General features: G+C 36.6%; 1 protein-coding gene across 1 annotated transcript; it reads left to right on the forward strand.

Annotated features, from left to right (window-relative positions):
- The first annotated feature begins 5,683 nt into the window (after positions 1 to 5,683).
- Positions 5,684 to 17,183, forward strand: LOC140983858 (uncharacterized). The gene is made up of 2 exons (XM_073451016.1): positions 5,684 to 6,850; positions 16,980 to 17,183. The coding sequence occupies exons 1-2, from the start codon at positions 5,684 to 5,686 to the stop codon at positions 17,181 to 17,183; spliced, it is 1,371 nt and encodes a 456-aa protein (XP_073307117.1).
- Positions 17,184 to 18,073: the final 890 nt, after the last annotated feature.

Genomic DNA, 18,073 nt, shown 5'->3' on the forward strand with positions numbered 1-18,073 from the left:
AAAATGAATATGTTTGTATATTTGAATATATAAAAGGAATAAAGAATCTAGGTTGTGATTTTCCGATAAATTTTATTACTAAGGGACTAGTAATAAGATAGTGTGGGGGTGTGATGAAACTTAAAATTAATAATTTATTATATGTTAAAACCTATATTTTAAAATTTAAGTTTCATTAAAATTATAAAATTATGTTATTTTAGTATTGTGTGTTTATATTTAAATGTCTTACTAAATATGTTTTATTTTCAGGCTTTCTACGTGTTGGTAAAATAATGATAACTCAAGCTAGAAAATTCAAATGGAGGTGATTCAAATATTTTTGGAATCCTTGAGAAATTATCTACAATTTTGCAGAAGACATGATTGCATAAAAAGTTGGTTAAAATGATCAAATTGTGAAAATATTAAAAGGAGGACAAATTTACTTTCATCATGAGCAGCATATAGTAAAAAAATCATAACTATTTCAATATTTAACCAAATGAGGTGAACCAAGTAGCCAAATTCATCTACAGACAATTCCCCACATGTTTGCTGTTTTGAACTGAGTCAAATTCGGTGATTAAAGTCGTGGAACAAAGCATTGAAAGAAGGGGCATGGAATTGAAGTTGGAGGAGATAAAGACTACTATTACAACTACATTGCATTAATAGAATTTTTGACCCTTTCTCTCATTTGGCCTATAAATAGAGGCCTTGTGCTAGCTTGATAATCATTCTATGTCATTGTAAAATATAGTGTGAGTGTTTATAAAAGTTCTAAGTTCCAATATATTTTTCATTTTCCAATTTATGAGTGATGTTTTTAGTGTTGATCAAAAGTGAGTTCATGGAAAGCTAAATCTATTATGTCAAGGTGAAGAGGATGAATTCTTGGTGAAGTAAGATTGTTTATATTTGGTATATTCTTTCTTTATTTCTTTTCATTTTGCTAATTTCTTTTTATTGTAGGTATAAAAATGAATTATTTGTTGTTATCAATTTACATCAAATGCTTGATACCATTTAAGTGGTTATCTTGATTTGTTGTTTAATTTTGATACAATAAATATTTCATCAATTATTATTGTTATATTATACACATACATATATATATATATTTATATAATTATATCATATATTTCATTTAGACGATAGCGTGGCTCTGCCGGTTGTTCTAAATGAAATATTATGATATCTAACAATCTAACATTTACTTTATCGCAACTAACTTTTACTTTCCGCATCTAACATTTACTTTATCGCAACTAACTTTTACTTTCCGCATCTAACATTTACTTTATCGCAACTAACTTTTACTTTCCCGCAACTAACTTATTAAATCATATATTTCATTTAGGCAATAGCGTGGCTCTGCCGGTTGTTCTAAATGAAATATAATGATTTAATTTAACATTTATTTTATGCAGTTATATATTTATATAGTTATATATATAATCATAGGTACCATATATAAAATATCGGTGAATTCGGTATTTTTTATAGTGGGAACTATATTATATTAGGTGTGTGTTTAAATATTTAATTTTCTTGGAACCATTATTTATGGTGGTTTCCTTTGTTTTACTTTTAGTTAAACAATATTGCATAAACCAAGAATAAATCCTCGAGCCTTGACAAAATTTATAATTTGTAAACTTCGTTCTTGCATTTGGTAATCTATAAATTAATAAATTTAAACTTAAAATAACCTCTCTGTGGATCGATCTCGTACTTACGAAATATATTACTTGCAAACAACCTACACTTTGGTGAATTATAATTTAAGTAATAGCAATAAACACCTTTATTTAATTTCCAATTAAATCAATAATAATTGATTTATTGTAAAACTCATTTTTACTATAAATAATTAAAATCACATTCTAATTATTTATTTTACAAGAAAATTATTAATTTCCAAAAATTAATTTTCAAAAGGAAATATTGAACTAATTTTCAAAAATATCAATTTTACCCAAAAATTTGAAAAATCAGAAAATTGCATCCTAGGCCCAAACAATTCAAGCCCATCAGCCAGCACGCTTCCCGAGACACTCCGCGCGTTTCAGGTAGTGACGGGGCTCCTGTTTGCTCAGCGTGCGGAGGCTCCGCACGTTGCGCCGTACTGCGCGACTCTGCGCGCTGCGCACGGTCTGCCCGTAACAGTTCCGGGCAGATCCGAAATTTTTTTTTTGTTTTCTAAAAAAAAATAATTTTAATGGTGGTATAATTTTCTGAAAAATTTTCTTCTGTGGTTAAAAATAAATTATTCAATATCAATTTTCTTCTGTGGTTAGAAATAATGCAGCGGAAGTTTTAAAGTTTTTATTTATTTTGACAATCAAAATATGTTTTGCTTTGGAAGCTCGTATGATTTTATCATAAACATTCATTGGGAGTTAGAATCGTTATACCTTTGGTGATTTAATCACTGGACTCCAACTATTCTGGGATTAGCGAAGATAGATCTTGGTGAATCCCTACGAACTTTCTTCAGATCTTCTTTCTTTAATCCTCTTATCAAGTCCACGACTAGATCGTTTGATCCTCTTCCAAATTGCACTAGAAAACTTGGAAGAAATTTTACGTAGGAGATCGATATTTGAGAAACGGCTCAAACCTTTCTCCAAAAGGAGATGGCCGAAAATATTTGGGAGAGAAGGGTGTGTTTTTTTGAAATTTTAGTATGATGGAGGCTAGAGTTATGGCTTGATTATCCTATTTGTAATTAAGCCATGACCTTAATACACATATAATAATACATGAGCCTTTTAATTAACATTAATGGACTTGGTTAATTAATTGGACTAGTCCAACTAGTTTTAGTTAATTAATCAAAGTCCATTAAATTTTAATTATTTACTATGTTGGACTTGTACTTCTACAAGCCCATTAAACATATTACCCACTATATTTAAATTTAATATTTAATAAACCCAACTTTTGAGTTTAATAAATTAAATTCATTATAAATTCAATATTTGAATTTATTACATAAATTGTAAATTCAACTCCTAGAATTTTATCACCTCGAAAATTAAATTATCATAAATTCAACTTCTTGAATTTACTATAATAATATATAAATTCAACTATTTGAATTTATTCTATCAAAATTTAATTATCATAAATTCAACTCCTTGAATTTACTATAATATATAAATTCAATTACTTGAATTTATTCTCTCAACGGGAACAAACGATCCAGTGCTTGAGTGACCATCAATGGTTCAGGGATACAGCTAGCCGTGGGTTCACAACTCTTTGTGATTCAAAATAACATTTATTCTTATTCGTGCTTACCCTAGTTAGCCTCATTCTTTTCATCAACACCTTGATCAAGAATGTCAAAAATTATTATTGATTGCACCCATCGGATCATGGTAAGAGCGTCTAGCTGCATTGCCCCATGATCTCCTAGGTATCACTAATAGTGCCTGCAAAAACCAGTCGATTATGATTCACGTACAGTACGGTCCCTTCATCTCATATATCCCGATCGAATCTGCAACCATTGGTTCATCGAGGATTGCATAAAAATTCGATAACTATGTGATAACTATAAATAGTGGCATCGCATGTACGGTTGAAGAACTCCTTCTCTAACGTACATCACATACTCTGGCCAGAGATTCCATGCACTATAATTTCATCAGATCACATAGGATATCCACACCCGCAGGTGAGCGGTGAATCCCCGACTACAATGCACTGCCTCCTATATGTTTCGCAACTGTACCCAACCTCGCTACCTGATGACTCTCATGGAGCCAGTAAACGAGTCAAAGCACAGCCCTAGCATATAAAGCCTCAGTGTTGTCCCGGGTCGAAAGAACTAATGGTGTACAATCATAACAACGGACTTATCCTCTCGATGAATGATAACAACTTGGAAAGTTCGAGGGAGGGTTGTTCGGTATAATCATCATATGACTACCCATCTGCATGTTTGGACATCTCTATGCTCTTACCAAGAAACGCAGTACACAACATCATTGATGCTAGTCTCGAGCTCAAGCAACCTTTATCCGAATCGACTAAGAACGAATTTAGATCATACAGTGTTTACAAACGAGTTTCAACATCGAATTACGATTCATTTGTATTAAAGTATAATCAAGGTCTTTATCTATGTTTGATAACATGGGTATACAGATAAAGAAATAACAAACCATGAAATACTGAATTATATTAAAATAAAGATTGTTAATTACAACTGAGTCAATAAAATCCCTAGCCAACAGTTGTCTTGCAGGGCATCTACTCTAACAAGATTGATTGACTGGGTCCGTACATTGAGTGAAAGTAATGCTTTTCACGAGTCGGGTCAGATATGGGTTTTTGTGAATATAATAATTATAAAATAGTTATAAAACTGACTTATAAGACGTTCTTATAGAAGTTTTTGTGAATATTAATATCTATCAAATTTTAAAGAGATTTGGAAGTAAAATTAAATATATATTTTAAGTTAAAAATGTTATCGTTTGATTAAACGATTTAGCACTAGGGCCTGCTAGCGAGCAGCATAGAATATTTTTTATGATTCTATTTGTGGTTCCAACGTTTTATCATAACGGCATACTTACTTTGAGAGAGTAGATTGTCAATGCTCCGAAAATATCAGGTAGAAATTTTAACATAAAAAACAAGTTGTTACTTGTTTTAGAGCTTACAGAAGCTGTTTAGAAGGAAATAAAGGGATCTACGTACTTTTTTTTTCAAATCCATGATTGTTGCAACTTCAATTTAAGTTTTAAAATATAAAATTATGGTTATTCTTCTGTTCATATATAAATGGATCGAATGTTTGTCGTTTTATCAAAAGTTATAATTGATAATAATTATACAATTAGAATCTTTTAAATCACACAGTAGCTCAATAACTACATTTTACTTGCTCTACTCAGCTGAGACAATTATTGCACTTAACAATCTTCTTCCCAGTAATTGCACTATTTGCGATCAATAGGTATCGAACCCGTGAGTTTGGTTTTAATATCAATTGTATGACCGATTGATTGTCGTCTTACCAAAAGATATAGCTAATGGTAATTATGCAACTCAAATATTTTAAATTATATAACAGATCAAACACTACATTTCAATTGTTTTATCCAACGTGGACAATTATTGAACCCAACACATAATTCATTACGTTTCATTACAATTATAAAGTTGGGTATAATATCTTGTGATTTAACCAAAAAAAAAAATCATCAGTACCAAATCGTTTATATATCTAATCCAATAAATAATGTATTAATAAAAAAGATTTTTTGATAAAAGGCCACGAAAATGAGGCAATTTCTACAATACTTGGATTTATTCCGATACGATTTAAAAGATTTTGTAGGTTCATTGCACATAATATTTTGACTTTTAATATATGAAATTAAATAAGTTATAAAAAAAATGACACAATACTAATTAAAATTACGTTAAAAATATTTTTATGTATAACTCCGAATCCCTATCATTCGATGTTGGAATATGTTAAGATTGGTTAAATCAATGATTGCACAAAATCTGGGAAATACACTAACTTACCTCCATCGGGCTTCTTCCATATAGAAATTAATATTGTATTAAGGTATATATCCGTTAATTTAGGATTTAAATTAGACTATTAGAGGTTGTATTGTATATATATTTTCCAATGTAAACAGACAATAGAATAGAATTTTATTCCCTTTACATGGTATCAGAGCAGTCATCGTCCCACCCCCCTCTTCACAACCAATATTTTCCTCATCATCTTCTAGCAGAACACATGGCAGGAAAAGATGAAAACCAAAAGTCAGCCAAATACGAGGCTAACAAATTTGATAATCCTAATGATCCTCTTTATCTCCATTATTCTGATCAACCTGGGCTAATACCTGTCACACAACCCTTAAATGGAGAAAACTACAGCACTTGGAGTCGTGCCATGCTCATGGCTCTCAACATCAAGAACAAAGAAGGCTTCGTAAATGGCTCCATCAAACAGCCACCGGAGACTTCCATCGCAGAGCTTCAACAATGGAGGCGGTGGAATAATCTTGTAAAGGCATGGCTTTCCAATTCAATCTCACAAGACATTGCAACAAGCGTGATATATTATGAAGATGCTAGCGAAATTTGGAGCGATTTGAAAGATCGTTTTTCCCGTACCAATAGTGTCCATCTTTTCCACGTCGAGGAAGCCATATACAACTGCAAACAAGACAGCATGACTATTGCAACTTATTATACCAAACTTAAAGGACTGTGGGATGAACGAGATGCACTATATAGCTTCCCACAATGCTCATGTAGTGCTATGAAAGATGTTTTACAGTTCCAACAAAACCAAAAGACCATGAAAGTTCTTATGGGACTTAATGAAATCTATGCCACAGTTCGAGGACAGATTCTGCTTATGGATCCACTCCCCACTATCAATAAAACCCATTCTCTTGTCCTTCAAGAAGAAAAACAGCGAGGAATGCCAAATAGAGGCGCACCATTGACCGAACCATCTGCCTTTGTTGTGAAAAACAATATGCACAGATTAGAGAGGTTTCCCACACCCAAACGTCCACATCTTCAATGTGAAACTTGTAACAAACCTAGACACACTGGCGAGACATGCCGAGCACATCTAAAATGTGATTATTGTGGTTGGTCGGGTCACACCGTTGATATCTGTCGAAAGCTACAGAAGACGAATTCCATAAGTAATAAACCAAGACAGCGAGAACAAAAGAATTTCTCTTCCAAAGTCAATCACGTAGATGCCAATGTACCAGCAACTCCTAAACAATTCACTCTCACAGGTGAACAATACCAAAATCTCATGGCACTACTTGATGGGAGTAAGTCCAATTCGATTGCTAATCACGTTGGTAGTACTGTTGGATCTCGGTTTTCTACGTGCCCAAACGCAGCGGAAGTTTAAAATTTTTGAAAACAAAATAATTCTTTTGGACACTCGTATGGTTTTCAGGAATTAAACATGCATAGGATGTTTAAAGAATTATACCTTTGTGAATTAAATCACTGGACTCCAACTAATCCGGTATAAACGGATTAGCTCTTGTTGATTCCCTACGAACTTTCTTCGATGAAATCCTCCTATCAAGTCCACGACTGGATGGTATGTTCCTCTTCCAAATTGCACTAGAAAATTTGGAAGAGATTTTACGTTGGATACTAAAACGAGAGGCGGCTCAACCTTGGAAAGAAAAAAAAACCAAAGAGGCCAATTTTTTTTTCTTTTTGAAAGTGGGAGACGTAAATCATGTGGTGGGGTGGGCTAGGGTTTTGTAATCAACATGTATTATTTATAATTAAATAATAGCCTAATGACATAATTAACATTAATGGGCTTGATTTAATTAATTGGGCTAGTCCAACTAGTTTAATTAATTTAATCAAGGCCTATTAAAACTTTAATTATTTATTATGATGGACTTGTACTCTTACAAGCCCATTAAACATACCCACCTTATTTAATTTATTAATAAATAAACTCAACTTTTGAGCTTAATAAATTAAATACATTATAAATTCAACATTTGAATTTATTATTTAAATTATAAATTCAACTCATTGAATTTTTATCACTTCCAAAATTTAATATTTAATAAACCCAACATTTGAGTTTAATAAATCATATTCTCAAATTTTATAAATTCAACTACTTGAATTTATTCTCTCAAAATTTAATTATCATAAATTCAACTCCTTGAATTTACTATATAATATAAATTCAACTTCTTGAATTTATTCTCTCAACGGGAACAAACAATCCAGTACTTGTGTGACCCTCAATGGTTCAGGGATACAGCTAGCCGTGGGTTCACAACTCTTTGTGATTCAGGACATAATCCTTTATTCGGGCTTACCCTAGTTAGCCCCATTCTTTTCATCAACACCTTGATTAAGAATGTCAGAACTCATTTCTGATTGCACCCATCGGATCATGGTAAGAGCGTCTAGTAGCATCGCCCCATGATCCCCTAGGTATCACTGATAGTGCCTGCAAGAACCAGTCGATTATGATTAACGTACAGTACGGTCCCTTCATCTCATATATCCCGATCGAATCTGCAACCATTGGTTCATCGAGGGTTGCATATTAATTCGATAACTATGTGATAACTATAACAGTGGCATCGCGTGTACTATTGGAGAACTCCTTCTTCAACGTACATCTCATACTCTGGCCAGAGATTCCATGCACTATTATTACATTAGATCACATAGGATATCCACACCCGTAGGTGAGCGGTGAATCCCCGACTACAATGCACTGGCTCCTATATGTGTCGCAACTATACCCAACCTCGCCACCTGATGACTCTCCTGGAGTCGGTAAACGAGTCAAAGCACAGCCCTAGCATATAGAGCCTCAGTGTTGTCCCGGGTCGTAAGGACTAATGGTGTACAATCATAACCACGGACTTATCCTCTCGATGAATGATAACCACTTGGAAAGTCCGAGGGAGGGTTGTTCGGTATAATCATCATATGACTACCCATCTGTATGTTTGGACATCTCTATGCCCTTACCAAGAAACGCAGTACACAACATCACATATGCTAGTCTCGAGCTCAAGCGACCTTTATCCACGTTTTAGGCGGCTGAATCGACTAGGAACGAATTTAGATCATACAGTGTTTACAAATGAGTTTCAACATCGAATTACGATTCATTTGTATTAAAGTATAATCAAGGTCTTTATCTATGTTTGAAATCATGGGTATACAGATAAAGAAATAACAAACCATGAAATAATGAATTATATTAAAATAAAGATTGTTCTTTACAACTGAGTCAATAAAATCCCTAGTCAACAGTTGACTTGCAGGGCATCTACTCTAACAATCTCCCACTTGCCCTAGAGCCAACTACCCATAAACTTTAATCCCATTGCTTCGCGATGCTTCTCAAACAATGGTCCTGGCAAGGGCTTCGTAAGTGGATCGGCAACGTTATCTGCAGAGGGGACTCTTTGGACTGATATGTCTCCCCTTCCCACAATCTCCCGGATGATGTGGAATTTCCTCAGTACATGTTTGGATCGCTGATGAGACCTTGGTTCCTTTGCTTGCGCAACGGCACCAGTGTTGTCGCAGTACACCGGGACTGGATCAACTCCGTTAGGAATAACGCCCAACTCTTGGACAAAATTCCTCATCCAAACTGCCTCTTTAGCTGCAGCAGATGCAGCAATGTACTCAGCTTCAGTGGTGGAATCCGCAACGGTGTCTTGCTTGGAACTTTTCCAAGAGACAGCCGCACCATTAAGCATGAATACAAAACCAGAGGTCGATTTCGAATCATCTACATCACATTGGAAGCTAGAATCAGTGTAGCCTTCCAATTTTAATTCTCCACCCCCATAGACCATGAACAAGTTCTTAGTTCTTCTCAAGTACTTAAGAATATCTTTCACGGCCTTCCAATGCATTGGACCAGGGTTCGCCTGATATCTGCTTGTAACACTCAAAGCGTAAGCAACATCAGGACGTGTCGATATCATACCATACATGATACTACCAATAGCTGACGCATATGGAACACGTGTCATCATCTCTATCTCTTCTTCAGTTTTGGGACACATTGCTTTAGATAGAGTAACACCATGACACATTGGTAAGTATCCTCTCTTGGACTCTTCCATAGAGAATCGCTTAAGAATGGTATCGATATAAGTGGCTTGGGTGAGTCCCAGCATCCTCTTCGATCTATCTCTATAGATCTGTATTCCCAATACATAAGATGCTTCACCCATGTCCTTCATGGAGAATTTACTGGCCAACCATACTTTAGTTGATTGCAGTAATCCTACATCATTCCCAATGAGCAGGATATCATCAACATAAAGTATTAGGAATGTCACTGCACTCCCACTAGCTTTCTTGTACACACATGGTTCCTCGGGATTCTTAGCAAAACCAAACTCTTTGATAGTGCTATCAAATCTGAGGTTCCAACTCCTTGACGCCTGCTTGAGACCATAAATTGATCTTTGAAGTTTGCATACCTTATGTTCACTTCCTACTGATGTGTATCCCTCAGGTTGAGACATATAAATTTCTTCTTTGATGTCTCCATTGAGAAATGCAGTCTTTACATCCATTTGCCATATCTCATAGTCATACCATGCTGCTATGGCTAGTAGTATTCTAATGGACTTAAACATAGCAACTGGTGAAAAAGTTTCCTCATAGTCAACCCCTTGCCTTTGAGTATAACCTTTTGCAACCAGTCTTGCTTTGAAGGTCACTACCTTTCCATCCGCCCCAAGCTTTCTCTTGTAGATCCATTTGCATCCTATGGGAACAATTCCCTCAGGTGGATCCACTAATGTCCAGACTTGGTTTGAATACATAGAGTCCATTTCTGACTGCATGGCTTCAAGCCATTTGGTTGAATCAGTATCAGATATTGCTTCTTTGAAATTCATTGGATCACATCCAACACAAGGCTCATCATGGCCTTGTTCATGAAGAAGTGTATATCTGGCAGGTGGTCTAATAACCCTATCAGACCTTCTAGGAGCTTGTACTTCAACTACTGGTTCTAGGGGATTAGGTTCAACTTCTAAAGTTGAGGGAGTATCTTGAATTTCTTCAAGTTCTATCATCTTGCCTTTTCTATCTAATAGAAACTCCCTTTCCAAAAAGGTGGCATTTCTTGAAACAAACACTTTTGCTTCACTAGGATGATAGAAATAATATCCAACAGAATTCTTTGGATATCCTACAAAGTAGCACAAAGTGGATCTACTATCCAATTTGTCTCCCACTGTCTGCTTCACATACGCAGGACATCCCCATATTCTCAAGTAAGAATACTTGGGAGGTTTCCCCATCCATATCTCATATGGTGTTTTATCCACTGCTTTAGTATGGACATTATTCAACAACATTGCCGCAGTTTCAAGCGCAAAGCCCCAAAACGATGTAGGCAATTCAGTGAATCCCATCATAGATCGAACCATGTCCATCAAAGTTCGATTTCGACGTTCAGAAACACCATTCAATTGTGGTGTTGCTGGTGGAGTCCACTGTGAGAGAATCCCATTCTCTTTTAGATAACCCAAAAATTCAGCACTCAAGTATTCTCCACCTCGATCAGATCGAAGTGCTTTAATACTTCTTTGTAGCTGATTTTCTACTTCAGATCTGAATTCTTTGAACTTTTCAAATGCTTCAGATTTGTGTTTCATCAAATAAACGTACCCATACCTCGAATGGTCATCAGTAAAGGTAATGAAGTAGTAATGCCCAAATTTTGTGCTAACACTTAGCGGGCCACAAACGTCTGTGTGGATCAAATCCAGTAGACCATGTGCACGTTCCACGTTTCCACTGAATGGAGTTTTAGTCATTTTTCCTTTTAGACAGGACTCACAAGTTGGTAGAGAATTTATGTCTGACAGGTCAAACATGCCTTCTCCCACTAGCTTGTGCATCCTTCTTTGGGAAATATGACCTAGTCTAGCGTGCCATATTTGTGCGGGATTTGGATCTTCTATTTTTCTTTTGTTTGTTGTTGTTTTCGTACGCGCTTGGATATTGTTCAACGGAATATCTTTTAATTTTAAGTTATAGAGATCGTTTGTTAATTCTCCAGTTCCAATCAAACATTCATTCTTGTATAAATTGCAAACACCTTTAGCAAAAACACAAGAATAACCATCCCTATCAAGCATAGAAATAGAAATAATGTTTTTAACCAATTCAGGAACAAATAAAACATCTCTCAAAAACAACTTAAAATTATTGTCCAAAATTAAAGTAACGTCTCCAATGGCAGTGGCAGCAACTCTTGCTCCATTTCCCAGTCTTAGAAAGGTCTCACCATCTCTAAGCCTCTTGCTTCTTCCCATCACCTGCAAATCATTGCATAGATGAGAACCACATCCGGTATCCAATACCCAAGAAGAGGAATTAATAGAAACATTAACTTCAATATAAAACATACCATGGCCAGAACGCTTCTGGGCAAGATACTCCGCGCAATTACGCCTCCAATGTCCAGGCTTGTTGCAGTGGAAACAGATTTGTTCTGACTTGTCAGGCTTTGTAGGCCCCGGATTTGGTTTCTTGTATGGCTTCTTGTTGTGCTTGTTCTTCTTTGGAGGGGCAGAACGTTTCTTGCCTTTATTTGGGGCTCCCTTTTTCGTACTATACGAAGAACCCACCAGAAGAACAGGCTTTTCCTTTTTAATTGTGGCCTCATAATTAGTGAGCATATTGACCAACTCTTCAAGGGTGGCCTCAAGCTTATTCATATTAAAATTAACCACAAATCCATCGAACGAGGCAGGTAAAGACAGCAATAGAATATCAGTCGAGAGCTCACTAGGCATAACCAAGTCGAGTCCCACCAACTTCTCGATGAGCCCAATCATCCTAACACCATGCTCATGGACCGAAGCCCCCTCTCGCAAGCGTGTAGTCATGAGTTCTTTAACAGTAGCATGTCTCTCTGAACGAGTTTGTACAGCATACAATTCTTTCAGATGAAGGTGAATGTCAGCAGCATTCACCGCCTCCTCGAACCTCCTCTGAAGTTCATTCGACATAGAAGCCAACATGTAGCTCTTAGCTTGGAGATCATGATCCCAATGTTTCTCAAGCTTAGCTAATTCAGTCCTACTGATATCAGGAGCCGCCTCCTTAGGTGGCTTCTTATCAAGCACATACGCAATCCTTTCGGAGTTCAGAACAATCTTTAAGTTTCGAAACCAGTCATGATAGTTAGGGCCAGTCAATTTGTTTTGATCGAGAATGATTGAAAGCGGGTTACGAGTAGTCATCGTAAATATACTGAAAATGGAAAAACAGATAATGGTTACTGATAATTTTAAAATAATTCTAAGATATAAAATATGGATTTTTATTTTATAAATTTCCTCCCACTATTTTGACATTTCCACCACCCTCTGATGAAAAAGGGAAATCGTATTTCCTTAGTAGGCACGTAGAGTCCAATTAGCCAATTATAATCCCGAATAATATCAGCCAATTATAATTTCTAAAAGGTAGAATCCAATTGCATCCCCATGCAACCTCCGCGTGTTTTGCCTCACGTTTAATAAGGACCCAATAATATGACGCCGTTTATTTTCACGTGTCAAACCAACCCATCAATATTGAATTGTAGTAGACGGTCGCCATGAGTTCCCCCAATAATATGAGCCGAAGTCATGGGAGTTCCACTCAATTCACATCATATGTCCGGTGGAAGTCACAGCTTTCCGGCGTACAGGTCTCCCCAATAATATGAGCCAGACACTGTCCGCGGGTAGCGATCAACATGCAACCACGGTTGATGGAAGGCAAGGAAAAATTAAACTCTTTTAATTTTTACTTTTCCGGTTTGATATAAATCTTGAATCTTATTCAAAATGAGGGATTTTAATTTTAAAATTGTCTCATCATTTTAATTTAAAAATCGCGTGCCACGAGTTTGTATGTTTGCCGGATTCATGCAACTATATTATTTAATAATATACATACATGCATACTACTATATATCACATATATCATAATATGACATTCAACAATAAATAAGGATGATCGATCGCCAACACTATTAGATCCATGTGAGCCATACATGGATCCAGGTCCAAAACCTAGGTGAATGCAGGGATGCAAATGCAACTATTACAAAAGCTTCCAATATTTTACATGTCTTCATCTTGATCATCGGGCCCACCATCTTCCAGTCTTGATCTCCCACTATTTCTAATAATTACATTTGAATAGCCATGGCACATAAGGGATACATCTCATGGGGGTGGGAACGGGCCATAAACCAGGCCCACTTTAATAATATCAAATATTATAAAAATGAATAAAAACAGTAAAATATCCTAACATACACCTAACACATTGGTCAAGGCTCTCGATCATCCTTCATGCATTTAATATCAAATATTAACATCAATTTAATTAAACAATTTAATTAATTGATAAATCATATATCTAATAATTTATCACAAACCACCACAATTATTAAAGAATTTAATAAATTAAATAAACCCCTTTATTTAATTTCCAATTAAATCAATAATAATTGATTTCTTGTAAAAACTCATTTTTACCATAAATAATTAAAATCATATTCTAATTATTTATTTCATAAGAAAATTATTAATTTTCCAAAAATTAATTTTTAAAAAGAAAAATTGAACCAATTTTCAAAAAATATCAATTTTACCCAAAATTTTGAAAAATCAGAAAATCGCACCCTAGGCCCAAACAATTCAAGCCCATTATTCAACGCGCTTCCCGAGACACTCCCGGGCAGCCGCCCGCGCTGCCCGCCCGCTGCCCGAACGTTTCGGGCAGTGGCGGCAGCCCTTGTGCGCGCTGGGCGCACAGGTGCGCGCGGCGCCTGCGGACGTTCCGCACGCCGCGCTAGCGCGGCCGCCGAGCGCTGTGCGGACGTTCCGCACAGCGCGCTAGCGCGGCCGCCGAGCGCTGTGCGGACGCTCCGCACAGCGCGCGCCAGCGCGGCCGCCGAGCGCTGTGCGGACGCTCCGCACAGCGCGCGCGGCCGCTGCGCGCCCCCGTGCGCGGCCCTGCGCGCACGGGCTGCCCGGAACAGTTCCTGGCAGAAACGAATTTTTTTTTTTTTCGAAAATCTGGAAAAATAAATTTTCATGGTGCCATAATTTTCTAAAAAATTTTCTTGTGTGGTTAGAAATAAATTATTCAATATCAAAACCATACGATCTAGAAAAACCTTGGCTCTGATACCACTGTTGGATCTCGGTTTTCTACGTGCCCAAACGCAGCGGAAGTTTAAAATTTTTATTTTATTTTGAAAACAAAATAATTCTTTTGGACACTCGTATGGTTTTCAGGAATTAAACATGCATAGGATGTTTAAAGAATTATACCTTTGTGAATTAAATCACTGGACTCCAACTAATCCGGTATAAACGGATTAGCTCTTGTTGATTCCCTACGAACTTTCTTCGATGAAATCCTCCTATCAAGTCCACGACTGGATGGTATGTTCCTCTTCCAAATTGCACTAGAAAATTTGGAAGAGATTTTACGTTGGAGACTAAAACGAGAGGCGGCTCAACCTTGGAAAAAAAAAAAAAACCAAAGAGGCCAATTTTTTTTTCCTTTTGAAAGTGGGAGACGTAAATCATGTGGTGGGGTGGGCTAGGGTTTTGTAATCAACATGTATTATTTATAATTAAATAATAGCCTAATGACATAATTAACATTAATGGGCTTGATTTAATTAATTGGGCTAGTCCAACTAGTTTAATTAATTTAATCAAGGCCTATTAAAACTTTAATTATTTATTATGATGGACTTGTACTCTTACAAGCCCATTAAACATACCCACCTTATTTAATTTATTAATAAATAAACTCAACTTTTGAGCTTAATAAATTAAATACATTATAAATTCAACATTTGAATTTATTATTTAAATTATAAATTCAACTCATTGAATTTTTATCACTTCCAAAATTTAATATTTAATAAACCCAACATTTGAGTTTAATAAATCATATTCTCAAATTTTATAAATTCAACTACTTGAATTTATTCTCTCAAAATTTAATTATCATAAATTCAACTCCTTGAATTTACTATATAATATAAATTCAACTTCTTGAATTTATTCTCTCAACGGGAACAAACAATCCAGTACTTGTGTGACCCTCAATGGTTCAGGGATACAGCTAGCCGTGGGTTCACAACTCTTTGTGATTCAGGACATAATCCTTTATTCGGGCTTACCCTAGTTAGCCCCATTCTTTTCATCAACACCTTGATTAAGAATGTCAGAACTCATTTCTGATTGCACCCATCGGATCATGGTAAGAGCGTCTAGTAGCATCGCCCCATGATCCCCTAGGTATCACTGATAGTGCCTGCAAGAACCAGTCGATTATGATTAACGTACAGTACGGTCCCTTCATCTCATATATCCCGATCGAATCTGCAACCTTTGGTTCATCGAGGGTTGCATATTAATTCGATAACTATGTGATAACTATAACAGTGGCATCGCGTGTACTATTGGAGAACTCCTTCTTCAATGTACATCTCATACTCTGGCCAGAGATTCCATGCACTATTATTACATTAGATCACATAGGATATCCACACCTATAGGTGAGCGGTGAATCCCCGACTACAATGCACTGGCTCCTATATGTGTCGCAACTATACCCAACCTCGCCACCTGATGACTCTCCTGGAGTCGGTAAACGAGTCAAAGCACAGCCCTAGCATATAGAGCCTCAGTGTTGTCCCGGGTCGTAAGGACTAATGGTGTACAATCATAACCACGGACTTATCCTCTCGATGAATGATAACCACTTGGAAAGTCCGAGGGAGGGTTGTTCGGTATAATCATCATATGACTACCCATCTGCATGTTTGGACATCTCTATGCCCATACCAAGAAACTCAGTACACAACATCACAGATGCTAGTCTCGAGCTCAAGCGACCTTTATCCATGTTTTAGGCGGCTGAATCGACTAGGAACGAATTTAGATCATACAGTGTTTACAAATGAGTTTCAACATCGAATTACGATTCATTTGTATTAAAGTATAATCAAGGTCTTTATCTATGTTTGAAATCATGGGTATACAGATAAAGAAATAACAAACCATGAAATAATGAATTATATTAAAATAAAGATTGTTCTTTACAACTGAGTCAATAAAATCCCTAGTCAACAGTTGACTTGCAGGGCATCTACTCTAACAAGTACATCGGCAATGACTGACATCTCAGGTATGGCTTACCAAGCTTCAATTATTAATGGAAAAGTATGTTGGATACTTGACACCCGAGCCACAGATCACATGGTTCATTCGGCTGATTTGTTAACAACAAAGTCTTGTGTAACCAATCGATCCGTTCACCTAGCTAATGGAACCACTGCCACTGTCACACATATAGGCAGTGTCCATTTTCCCAATTTCACTTTACAAAATGTGTTGTGTGTCCCTTCCTTCAAGCTGAATTTGATTTCCATTAGCAAACTTGTGCATTGCCCCGAATATGTCGCCACGTTCACCGATACTGCTTGTATGCTACAGGACCAACGATCGGGGAAGATGATTGGGACGGGAACTGAGCTAGGAGGACTCTACTATCTTGATACTCCACAAGCAACCAAATGCAATGCAGTCACCGCAAGGATTTGTTCTCCAAAACTTTGACACCAACGTCTTGGACATCTATCAAATAAGGCATTGCATTTGCTTTCTCGTTCTGTCAGAGATATTAATTTTTGTGATATTTCTGATTGTTCAATATGCCCATTAGCGAAACAAATTCGCTCTCCATTTACATTAAGCTTTATTCAGACTAAAATACCCTTTGAACTGATTCACGTCGCAACTCCTATGCATAATCATTTATCCAAAAATGATGTAATCCCACGATTTTTAACCACTGAAGAGTCACCACTAGAGCATTTCACCAACAGAGAACCTTCTGATCCCAACATTGAATCTTCTTCCCCAATTGTTCCCTCACTTACAGATTCACCACCCACCAACCATCCTGATTCAACTATAGTTCCCGAAATGCCTTCATCACGACCCACAAGAACTACGACAACACCCAGCTATCTACGTGAGTATCATGTCGATATTCTTCTTCCCTCAAGGAACGCCCCAACATCAAACTCGGCATTGGCTGAATCTACAGGTACTACCTATCCTCTCTCTAATGTTCTTTCTTATGATCGACTATCCGCCAAACACCGTGCTTTCACAATTTCTCTTACGATTGGAAAAGAACCATCTTCCTTTGCACAAGCTGTTCGCGATCCTCGTTGGAACATGGCCATGCAAGAGGAACTTGACGCTCTCGAGGCCAACAACACCTGGTCAATGCAACCATTACCTCCCGGGAAGAAACTAGTAGGGTGCAAATGGGTATATAAGATTAAACTGCATGCTGATGGTACAGTCGAACGTTTTAAAGCTAGGTTGGTGGCCAAAAGATACAACCAAGTCGAAGGACTAGACTACCGAGAGACCTTTGCTCCTGTTGCAAAACTTGTGACAGTTCGTCTACTTCTTGCAATTGCTTCGAGTCAAAA

Source organism: Primulina huaijiensis, chromosome 9, assembly GCF_012295235.1.
Source record: "Primulina huaijiensis isolate GDHJ02 chromosome 9, ASM1229523v2, whole genome shotgun sequence".
NCBI classification, from domain to species: Eukaryota; Viridiplantae; Streptophyta; class Magnoliopsida; order Lamiales; family Gesneriaceae; genus Primulina; species Primulina huaijiensis.

Bases quoted from the DNA above. Each gene is read 5' to 3' on its own strand.
- LOC140983858 (XM_073451016.1), top strand. From the start codon at position 5,684: ATGGTATCAGAGCAGTCATCGTCCCACCCCCCTCTTCACAACCAATAT. The intron at 6,851-16,979 runs GTTGGTAGTACT...CCTTCCTTCAAG, and splicing joins CCAATTCGATTGCTAATCAC to CTGAATTTGATTTCCATTAG.